The 11728-nt window shown below is 45.6% G+C and overlaps 1 protein-coding gene across 1 annotated transcript; it reads right to left on the bottom strand.

Annotated features, from left to right (window-relative positions):
* Window positions 1-620: 620 nt before the first annotated feature.
* On the bottom strand, window positions 621-11506 carry LOC149451028 (uncharacterized). The gene is made up of 2 exons (XM_089691135.1): window positions 11379-11506; window positions 621-3376 (listed from the first exon to the last, which is right to left on the bottom strand). The coding sequence occupies exon 2, from the start codon at window positions 3055-3057 to the stop codon at window positions 1774-1776; it is 1284 nt and encodes a 427-aa protein (XP_089547261.1). The 5' UTR covers window positions 3058-3376; window positions 11379-11506; the 3' UTR covers window positions 621-1773.
* Window positions 11507-11728: the final 222 nt, after the last annotated feature.

Genomic DNA, 11728 nt, shown 5'->3' with positions numbered 1-11728 from the left:
CCTACTATTCCTGATATGAGTTTGTAGTCCCTGCTACTACAGGAAACATGCGGGCGATCATTTACACCTTTTACAGCAGGACAGTAAATATCAGAACACAATTCAAACATCAGACCAACAGCAGGATGTCTGCTAACTGAATGTGTAATGCAATCTGTCATTAGCATTCCCAGAGTTCCCTCTGCAACATAGTTGTATCAGCTGTTGGTCCTGTCTGTAGATCTGTTATTTTCCCGCCTTCTGTAACAGGGTGACAACCCTGATCATTCTGCAGGAACATTACACAGCAGCGTTGTCACCCTGTACAGGGAAGTCTTAGATAGATTATAAGTAAGACACACAACAAGTAAATCCCAACTTTAGCTAACGCTTCTACAGCAGTTACAGCAACAGGTTCTCTATAAGGTCCAACCCCCCATATGAATGACAACTGACAGTTGTGAGCACCACCGGCAGTGTTATAGGATTTGCCCCAACCCCTCCAACTGCCATTTTTCCCAAAATGCTTGGACTTCTACAGGAAGTAGAAAAAAAACAATCTACTGGGAAATTCAACTAAAAATGTTAAAAGGGGAGAATCAGAAAAACAAAAATTGTTATCCTAATGACAGATTGCACCATTTATGTAATGATTGATTTATCCATGGTAGTGCCAATGTCCTAACATTTCCAGAGACAAGAAGTGCTTTTTGCAAACTTTACCCCAAAGAGAGACCTGTCCTTTCATAGACATGAAATTGAACCCCAATTGGAGGAGTTTCAGTCCCCAGAAGTGGCAGGAATATGACCGCACAGGTAGAACTTTGTAAGTTCAGATCTCTTGCAGTTGTGCTGTGTGAATATTCTAAGGAGATGAGTAATATCTGGACAGAGGAAGAAGACAACAAGGACATCCATTCTTCACCTAATGGTATCTCTGAGACTCTCAGCAAAACCAGATGGAACACAAGTGGGCAGCTGAACTTAAATGGTACTGTTGAATGCATCCCATAAACAGCAGAAAATCAGTGTTGGAAGGCTTCTGGCGACTTCGGGAGTTGCTTTTTCACTGACCAGAGACTTCATCTTGGGTGTTCAAGCTACAGACCTGCCTGCAAAGCTGTCATCTATGAAAGGAGATGAAACATGGAAAGGAAGCATTGATCATGGGAGAGGAGGTGGAACATGTAATGAGAGGTGTGGAGAAGGTGGACTTAGCTGGAGCCCTCAACCATAGCTGATGATATATCAATAGTCAGAAGAACCTGGAATGGACTCTCCCACTGAGGCTTCCGAGACTTGGTAAGATGACAATTGACCCCATCCTAGTCTCAGGTACTGAGGCAGTGTTGGTCATGTAGTAGCTCAGGATCCGGCCATGAAGAAAACACTTGGGAACACATCTCAGTTGGTGAATGATGAAAATGCATTACATGTTTAGTCAAAGCTCCTTATAAAATAAAGATGAGAACCAAGAGGGAAACAGTTCAGTCATTGGTGCTTATCTAAAAAAATGTCAAAAGGTAAAATATTCACAGACCTTCTAGTTGTGTTTCTGATGGACATAATCACTAAACACAATGCACTCAGTCATTACATTTGTTTGTTTTTTTACAGTAACATTTTATCTGTTTACTTCTTCTCTAGCTTGTGGGATAACACTGGACACTACTTTAATATCCCTTTTCTTCTTCTCTGCAGCTGAAATTTGTGAATCCTCTGATGATAGATTAGCCCGGCATGAACTGTAAAAGCTTTCTCCCATTCAGCATGTCAGCATTAAAATGGCTTCTCTCAAGTGTGAATCTTCAAGTGTCTGATAAGATGTGACTTCACTGTAAAAGCTTTGCCACATTCTGAACACTGATATGGCTTCTCTCCAGAGTGAATCTTCTGGTGTGTGACAAGGTTTGACTTCATTCTAAAAGCTTTGCCACATTCTGGACACTGATATGGCTTCTCTCCAGTGTGAACCCTCTGGTGTCTGATAAGATGTGACTTCTCTGTAAAAGCTTTGCCACATTCTGGGCATTGATATGGCTTCTCTCCAGTGTGAACCCTCTGGTGTGTGATAAGACTTGACTTCTGTGTAAAAGCTTTATCACATTCAGAACACTGATATGGCTTCCCTTCAATGTGAACTCTCTGGTGTGCAATAAGACTTGACTTCTGTGTAAAAGATTTATCACATTCAGAACACTGATATGGCTTCTCTCCAGTGTGAATCCTCTGGTGCCTGATAAGATGTGACTTCTGTGTAAAAGCTTTATCACATTCTGAACACTGATATGGTTTCTTTCCAGTGTAAATCTTCTGGTGTATGATAAGATGTGACTTCTGTGTAAAAGCCTTATCATATTCAGAACACTGATATGGCTTCTCTCCAGTGTGAACCCTCCGGTGTATGATAAGACTTGAATTCTGTGTAAAAGCTTTGCCACAGTCAAAACATTGATATGGCTTCTCTCCAGTGTGAATCCTCTGGTGTGTGATCAGATTTGACTTCTTTGTAAAAGCTTTATCACATTCAGAACACTGATGTAGCTTCCCTCCAGGGTGAATCCTCTGGTGTGTGAGAAGATATGACTTCAGTGTAAACTCTTTACCACATTCAGAACATTGGTATGGCTTCTCTCTAGTGTGAACCTTCTGGTGTGTAATCAGATGTGACTTCTGTGTAAAATCTTTGCCACATTCAGAGCACTGATATGGCTTCTCTCCAGTGTGAATCCTCTGGTGTCTGATAAATTGTGACTTAGATCTAAAAGTTTGAACACATTCGGAACACTGATATGGCTTCTCTCCAGTGTGAATCCTCTGGTGTATAATAAACTTTGACTTTGATGTAAAAGCTTTGCCACATTCAGGACACTGATATGGATTCTCTCCAGAGTGAATCCTCTGGTGTCTGATAAATTCTGACTTAGATCTAAAAGTTAGAACACATTTGGAACACTGATATGGTTTCTCTCCAGTGTGAATCCTCTGGTGTATGATAAGGTTTGACTTTGATGTAAAAGCTTTGCTACATTCAGAACACTGATATGGCTTCTCTCCAGTGATATGTTTTACCTCCATTGTAAAACTTTCAAACAAGAAATAGTTTGAAATGATTTCTCTTATGTATACTTGGGTTGGACTTTATTGTAAAGCCATTGTCACTTCCAGAACACTGAAATGACTTCTCTCTTGTCCTCTGAGGCTGGATCAATGTTAAAGAGGATCCAAAACCTTTATGACTTTTAGAACGTGGATATGACTTGTGTCCTGTGTGAATCCTCCAGTGAACTGCAATAAAGACTTTCAGTCAATTAGGACAACCATATGTCTTGTTTCCATGTGACTTTGTTGTATTTAGGAAGACCAACATGACCAAAAACTTGGTTCATCCATCCACCTGCATAAAAAAGAAATAAATATCAGAATTCTATATAAAGGACTAAATAAAGGTTCTGTTAATTATTAAAAATGTATTTTATACATAGAAAGCATATGTACAGCAATATATCATTTTTACATCAAATATTTTTTAGTAAGAGTTTATAAGTGTGCACAGTATTCCCAACATTCAGCCCAGACAATGGAGTCATACATTCTCACGTATAGGCGGTTGTGGCACTGTTACAGATCATACAGAACAATAACTTGCTTTGTCTATGGTGTCACTTTTACCTTTTATAAATAAATGAACAGAGAAAAGAAGAAACAACCTAGAACAATTCAGCTGTACACGGCAAGTAACTCCCCCCAGTACATACATAGATAGCTGACACCGATCAATGGGGCCCGTGTCTACCCCAAGTATTGGTCTGTAAAGTAGTTACCTAGTAGGAGGATGGAACTGGCTCGGTCCTTTTTTTTGTGCCTAAAAAAGTTTAACCTGTAAAGGTCTCTGAAGAATTACCTGGGGGGAGCAAGACCAGGAATATCCAGCCAGTTCTGCCAGAGAGACATACAGTATCTCACAGAAGTGAGCCCACCCCTCACATTTTTGTAAATATTTTATTATGCTATAATTATACAGGATTTATATAGCACCATTTATATAGATCATTGGTGAGTTTTAGTAGGGTCAAGAAGGTTGTTGTCAGTGAGGTGGGAGGAGCTCAGGCGATTGTAGACTAAGAGTTCTAGGAGTTTAGAGGTAAATGGCAGCAGGGAGGTGGGTCTTAAGTTGTTCAGGTTGGTGGGTTCCAGGGAGGGCTTTTTAAGTATGGGAGTGATCTGTGCATGCTTTAGAGGGGAGGGGAAGGCACCAGTAGAGAGGGAGAGATTGAAGATGTGAGTGAGGGAGCATACCATGGAAGAAGAGGGTGACCGTAGTAGTTGTGAGGGGTCAGGATCCAGGGGGCAGGTAGTGAGACAGGCTTCTGAGAAAACCTTAGTGACCTCTTCAGTAGTGGCGAGGTCAAAAGAGGAAAGTGTAACGGAACCGGTACCCGACCGCACTTGGGTATATTCCGTTATACCGCAGCTTCCCCTGTCCGAACACCATCCACGGACCACACCCTTGAAATCCCTCAGGAAATAGACAGCACCCAGCTCTTCCTAAAACAGGAAGCCAACTCTTTTTATTTTAACACAAAACACAGGATATATACAGAGGGCGGGGAAACACAACCAGGAACAGGAAATACATCATCACCCCTCCCCATCCCACCAAGACACAGAACAATGGGATGAAGCACATGGCAAAGGACATTGACCAACCCCCACACCAATACACAAACAGTACATCCCATAATAGTTGGCTGGACAGGAAGGCACAGCACAATGGGGGGTAGCACATGGCAAACAGACAATGGACAGCCATGTGGCCTAGACAAAGGAACACACACTATACACAAGACTAAGACATTCACATACACACCCTGCACCCCTTAACAGGCACAGGGTGCCTTAAACATAATGGGAATTCGGGAAGATGATACAGAGGTCCCCCCTCCCCCAAAAGTCACTCCCGTCACAGATAGTGTTGAGGGAGGTTTAGTATAAGTATTATATCTTTTCATGTGACAACACTGAAGAAATGACACTTTGCTACAATGTGACGTAGTCAGTGTACAGCTTGTATAACATGTAAAATTTGTTGTCCCCTCAAAATAACTCAACACACCACTATTAATGTCTAAACCAAAGATAACAAAAGTGAGTCCACCCCTAAGCAAAAATGTCCAAATTTGGGCCCAAAGTGTCAATTATTTGTGTGGCCGCCATTATTTTCCAGCACTGCCTTAACCCTCTTGGGTATGGAGTTCACCAGAGCTTCACAGGTTGCCACTGGAGTCCACTTCCACTCCTCCATTATATCACGATGCTGGTGGATGTTAGAGACCTTGCGCTCCTCCAACTTCCATTTGAGGATGCCCCACAGATGCTCAGTAGGGTTTAGGTCTGGAGACATGCTTGGCCAGTCCATCACCTTTACCCTCAGCTTCTTTAGCAAGGCAGTGGTGGTCTTGGAGGTGTGTTTTGGGTCGTTATGTTGGAATACTGCCCTGTGGCCCAGTCTCTGAAAGAAGGGGACCATGCTCTGCTTCAGTATGTCACAGTACATGGCATTCATGGTTCTCTCAATGAACTGTACAAATGTAACTGACAAACCGAATACAGAGATGTTTCTTAGCTCAACAACTTAAACTCACTGTCATGTAAACTTGACTACTTTCATACTAGCCATGTGTTAGTCACTACAGCCAACTTGCAAACATTGGACTGATACATACTTTGGAAAGACTTTGATTCATGGAATTAGGCCCCCCTCACTTTCAAAGGGGGGGAGGAGGGAGGGAAGGGAAGATAAAGGAAAAGTTTGCCATCCTGAATGTTGGTTACTGAATTGCCATTTAACACATGGTGCTATTATTTTATTTACTTGATGTTAACTGTGGAAATGACTACATTTGATTGTTATAGGGGTTGTTTTGATTTTTGTTCTCCCAATTGTAATATCCACTACCCCTCATTCTCTGTATTCCTCGTATCTTATATATTCAATAAAACTGTATTTTGGGGGGAAAAAAATAAACAAATATACTCCAAAACACATTCTGCTACTCCTCTAGAGTATGGGGACACCACATGTGTGACTGTTTCACATAGGGGGACCAAAATCAAAGGAGCACCTTCAGGCTGAGGGCATAAATTGCACATAAAATTTCCTGACAATCTATCACATTTTTGGAGGCCCTGGGAAACCAGAACAGTGCAAACACCCACAAAATGACCCCGTTTTGGAAACCAACCACCTCAAGGTATTTTCTAAGAGGCATGGTGAGTCTGTTTAGGACTTATGTTGGCCTCCATATGCATGGTCAGAGAATATAGCTTAGTGTATCATCACCTATAGCAGTCCCTGTTCCTATAAGCCAAGCACCTTATCCCACTGGTATGTGGCTGCCCCCAGGAATGCCATGTTCATTGGCTTTGAAGTGAATGAGGCTAAAGAAAGGAAGAAGAAAAAAAATTCCTGTTGTTCAAGGAGTGCAGTCGTCCACAGGGGATGGCTGGGACTGGTGTATTGCAGGAACATAGTCAGTCGGATGTGCAGGAACATGGTGAATAAAAAGGCAAATCAGGAGCACTGATGCTAGTGACATTGTGGCTGTTGTGGTGGTGGTCAGAGAACTGTGAGTGGCTGCACCATTAGGGCCCATTCATACATGAGGTACAGAAACAGTAAACCTTGTGGTTGAGTCTCGATTTTTACCACCTCCCAACCGATACTCCCTTTATATCCAGAGGCTGTGGCTGGGGTGTACACCTGCCATGACTTTTATGGTTCACTTCACATATGTGGAAGGAATTATACTCCCTTTACACCTGCCAATCATGACCCATTTCAGTGAATGGAGCTGCATGTGTGGGGTCCAGGTGTTGAGGTGACAATACAATGCTTCCTTACGTCCCATCAAATGCTCTCTGAAAAGCAATCGGAACATGGATGGCTCTTCAGAGAGCATTGCAAATGTGAGCCCTTATGGTGACACAATCTTTGCTCTGGCGGTGACCACGGACACTGTAACTGGTGTGGAGGTGATCGGGGATGCTGTAACCGGCATGGAGGTGATCGGGGATGCTGTAACCGGCGTGGAGGTGATCGGGGACTCTGTAACCGGCGTGGAGGTGATCGGGGACGCTGTAACCGGCGTGGAGGTGATCGGGGACGCTGTAACCGGCGTGGAGGTGATCGGGGACGCTGTAACCGGCGTGGAGGTGATCGGGGACGCTGTAACCGGCGTGGAGGTGATCGGGGACGCTGTAACCGGCGTGGAGGTGATCGGGGACGCTGTAACCAGCGTGGAGGTGATCGGGGACGCTGTAACCGGCGTGGAGATGATCGGGGACGCTGTAACCGGCGTGGAGGTGATCGGGGACACTAGATATGCTTTCCAGGTGCAACATCATAGGAATTTAGGGTTAGACAACTCTCTGTCCTTCAAAACTTGGCTCTGAATAGCCATGCTGTCACAGGCAGAGGTGATAAACAGGGTATGACAGTGATCGGTATGTACAGGAGAGGAGTGTGGGGGGTATGACAGTGATCGGTATGTACAGGAGAGGAGTGTGGCGGTATGCCAGTGATGGGTATGTACAGGAGAGGAGTGTGGGGGGTATGACAGTGATCGGTATGTACAGGAGAGGAGTGTGGCGGTATGCCAGTGATGGGTATGTACAGGAGAGGAGTTTGGAGGTATGACAGTGATCGGTATGTACAGGAGAGGAGTGTGGGGGGCATGACAGTGATGGGTATGTACAGGAGAGGAGTGTGGAGGTATGACAGTAATGGGTATGTACAGGAGAGGAGTGTGGAGGTATGACAGTGATGGGTATGTACAGGAGAGGAGTACGGAGGTATGACAGTGATGGGTATGTACAGGAGAGGAGTGTGGAGGTATGACAGTGATCGGTATGTACAGGAGAGGAGTGTGGAGGTATGACAGTGATCGGTATGTACAGGAGAGGAGTGGGGAGGTATGACAGTGATCGGTATGTACAGGAGAGGAGTGGGGGGTTATGACAGTGATGGGTATGTACAGGAGAGGAGTACGGGGTTATGACAGTGATGGGTATGTACAGGAGAGGAGTACGGAGGTATGACAGTGATCGGTATGTACAGGAGAGGAGTACGGAGGTATGACAGTGATCGGTATGTACAGGAGAGGAGTACGGAGGTATGACAGTGATGGGTATGTACAGGAGAGGAGTACGGAGGTATGACCGTTCCCAGGGAGGAGTATCTCAGGAAGGGTCTATACTCCACCATAACTCTGGTTCTCGGAGTGTCAGGTCCCAGCGGGTTCTCCTGGTGTCTCTCCTGTTATTCTGTCTCGGACACATCAGAGGAACATGGTGGGAGATCGGCCTGAATGTCCTTCCTAGGAAGGAATACCGGAGCCTTTCTGAGGCCCATTTAATGGCCGGCAATGAGGAGGAAACCAACACTGAGAAGTAGATGCTGAGATATATACAGCACGGGGCAGCACAGTGGCTGAGTGGTTAGCACTTCTGCTGGCAGTTCTCGGGTTGTTGGTACAAATCCCAACCATGGCACCTCCTGCCTGTTCTTCCTGTGTGGGTTTCCTCCAGGTACTCCGGTTTCTTCCTACATTACAAAGACTGGGAGGTGAATTGGCTCTGGTCTAAATTGTCCCTAGTATGTGTATGTATGAATGTGAGTTATTATTATTATACAGGATTTATGGCGCTAACAGTTTGCTCAGCGCTTTACAATATAACGGGAGACAATACAGCAACAATACAGTTCAATACAAGAGGGATTTGAGGGCCCTGCTCCTTGGAGCTTACAATCTAAGAGGGAGGGGCTAGTGGTACAAAAGGTAATAACTGTGGTGGATGGACTGGTAGGAGGAGTAGAAGATTCCATTACTAGCTGAGGGCAGGATAGGCTTCCCTGAAGAGATAGGTTTTCAGAGAATGCCTAAAAGTGAGCAGAGTAGGCAATAGTTGGACAGTTTGGGGTAGAGAGTTCCAGAGGATGGGGGAAGCTTTGGAGAAGTCCTAGAGACTAGCATGGGAGGAGGAGACAAGGGAGCTAAAGAGCAGGAAGTCGTGTGAGCAGCGGAGAGTACAGTTTGGGTGATGTAATTTGGGACAGAGTTATAAATGGCTTTATATGGTATTGTTAATGTTTTGAATTTTATCCGTTGGGCAACGGGAAGCCAGTGGAGGGATTGGCAGAGAGGGGTGGAGGACACTAAGTGGAGGCCAGAGCAGGGATTGGCAGAGAGGGGTGGAGGACACTGAGTGGAGGCCAGTGGAGGGCTTGGAAGAGAGGGGAGGCAGATACAGAACAGTTAGTAAGGTGAATGATTCTGGCAGCAGCATTCATAATAGACTGAAGAGGGGATAGCCTGCGATGAGGTCGGCCAATGAGGAGAGAGTTACAATAGTCAAAGCAAGAGATAACAAGGGAGTGAATAAGTTGCTTAGTAGTTTCCGAGGTTAAGAATGGGCGTATCTTGGAGATGTTGTGGAGGTTGGAGATGTTGCGGAGGTGAAGTCTACAAGATTTGGACAGTGATTGGATTTGGGACTGAAAGGACAGATGGGAGTCTAGGATTACACCTAGTACCCTGGCATGAGGGGAGGGACTGATGGTTGTGTTATTGATCTTGATGGAGAAGTCGGGGGAGGGGGCACGGGCTGGAGGGAATACTAAGAGCTCAGTTTTTGAAAGATTGAGATTGAGGAAGTGGAGTGACATCCCTGCCGATATTTCGCTTAGTAGGTTAATAATGCGAAAGGAGACTGAAGTGGTGAGGTGAGGGGTAGAAAGATAGATTTGTGTGTCATCAGCATAGAGATGGTACTTAAAGCCATGGGAGTTTATCAAATGACCAAGGGAGGTGTAGATGGAGAATAGTAGGGGTCCAAGGACAGAACCTTGAGGGACACCTACAGAAAGAGGGAGTGGAGAGTTATAGGTGACACTGAAGGAGCGCTGAGATAGGCAGGAGGAGAACCAGGACAGAGCAGAGTCTCGGAGGCCAAGAGAGTGGAGTTTGTTGAGGAGAAGGGGATGGTCAACAGTATCAATAGCCGCAGAGAGGTCATGTAGTAATATATGGAGTAGTGGCCATTGGTTGGGATGAGTGCGGAGTAGCGGCCATTGGTTGGGATGAGTGCGGAGTAGCGGCCATTGGTTGGGATGAGTGCGGAGTAGCGGCCATTGGTTGGGATGAGTGCGGAGTAGCGGCCATTGGTTGGGATGAGTGCGGAGTAGCGGCCATTGGTTGGGATGAGTGCGGAGTAGCGGCCATTGGTTGGGATGAGTACGGAGTAGCGGCCATTGGTTGGGATGAGTACGGAGTAGCGGCCATTGGTTGGGATGAGTACGGAGTAGCGGCCATTGGTTGGGATGAGTACGGAGTAGCGGCCATTGGTTGGGATGAGTACGGAGTAGCGGCCATTGGTTGGGATGAGTACGGAGTAGCGGCCATAGGATGGGATGAGTACGGAATAGTGGCCATTGGTTGGTGGGGTCCAGGGAGGGCTTTTTAAGTATGGGAGTGATGTGCGCATGCTTTAGGGGGGAGGGGAAGGCACCAGTAGAGAAGGAAAGATTGAAGATGTGAGTGAGGGAGCATAGGATGGAAGAAGACGGTGACCGTAGTAGTTGTGAGGGGACAGGATCCAGGGGGCAGGTAGTGAGACGGGCTTCTGAGGAAACCTTAGTGACCTCTTCGGTAGCAGCAAGGTCAAAAGAGTAAAGTGTTGAGGGAGGTTTAGTATAAGGTATGCTAAGTGGGATGGATGTCTGTGCAGTGGAGATGTCCCTACGAATTGCATCAATCTTGTTTTTGAAATGATCTGCAATCTCGTGAGCAGTGAGTGAGGTACTGGGTGGAGGTGGAGAAAGTTGAGAGTTAGAAGTAGAGAAGAGACGACGAGGACTGGATGACAAGGTATTGATGAGAGTGACAAAGTAGGCTTGTCTGGCAGCATGGAGGGAGGAATTGTATGTGAAGAAAGCCGATTTATATCGGGTGAATGCTTGGTGAGATTTGGTTTTACGCCACATTCGCTCCAGCACACGATTATGTCGTTTAAGATTTCTGGTGTTCTCAGTCTGCCAAGGTTGTAATGATCGGGGCCTGATGCTTCGTGTGGTTAGAGGAGCAAGTGAGTCTAATATGGATGAAAGCAAAGTGTTGTAGACAGCACGGCCCTTAGATTGTACACCCCTTGAGGGTTAGGGACTGGTGGGAATGTACAATATATATGTAAACTGACGGCGCTATATAAGTACCTGGAATAAATAATAATAATACACCCAGATCATCGATGACGAGGAGGAAGGTTCGGTCACAGATGATTGGTCCGTCTATAGCAGGGACAGGAGCCGGGACCAGGAATAGGAGATCCACCTAACTTACCCGTGTGCTCTGACATGGAGAAGATCCCATGCTGGCCCTTTGGTGGCCGTGTGTTCAGGATGGAGACCGATTATCTCATGGAGCTTCTGAAAGCAGATCTAAAATGGCCGAAAGGAGGAAAGTGTTCCCGGGAAAGGAAGTGACAAAAACAGGAAGTGACACGGACAGGAAGTGACACGAACAGGAAGTGATACAGAGGGTGCAGTATGGAGAGCAGACACTAGATGGTGCTGATCCAAAAAAAGTTGAATAGCATAAAACAACAGGGAAAAAGACCTGAAAAACAAAAGAAGACAAGAAGTGTGAAAAGAACACAGAAAGAGGACAAAGCACAAACCCAGCTGGGACTC

This window comes from Staurois parvus, unplaced genomic scaffold (genome assembly GCF_062004578.1).
Source record: "Staurois parvus isolate SC_StPar_1 unplaced genomic scaffold, SC_StPar_1.0 ptg000551l, whole genome shotgun sequence".
NCBI lineage: Eukaryota > Metazoa > Chordata > Amphibia > Anura > Ranidae > Staurois > Staurois parvus.
Note: the sequence above shows the minus strand (reverse complement) of the source record. Positions and strands in the feature narration are given on the sequence as shown.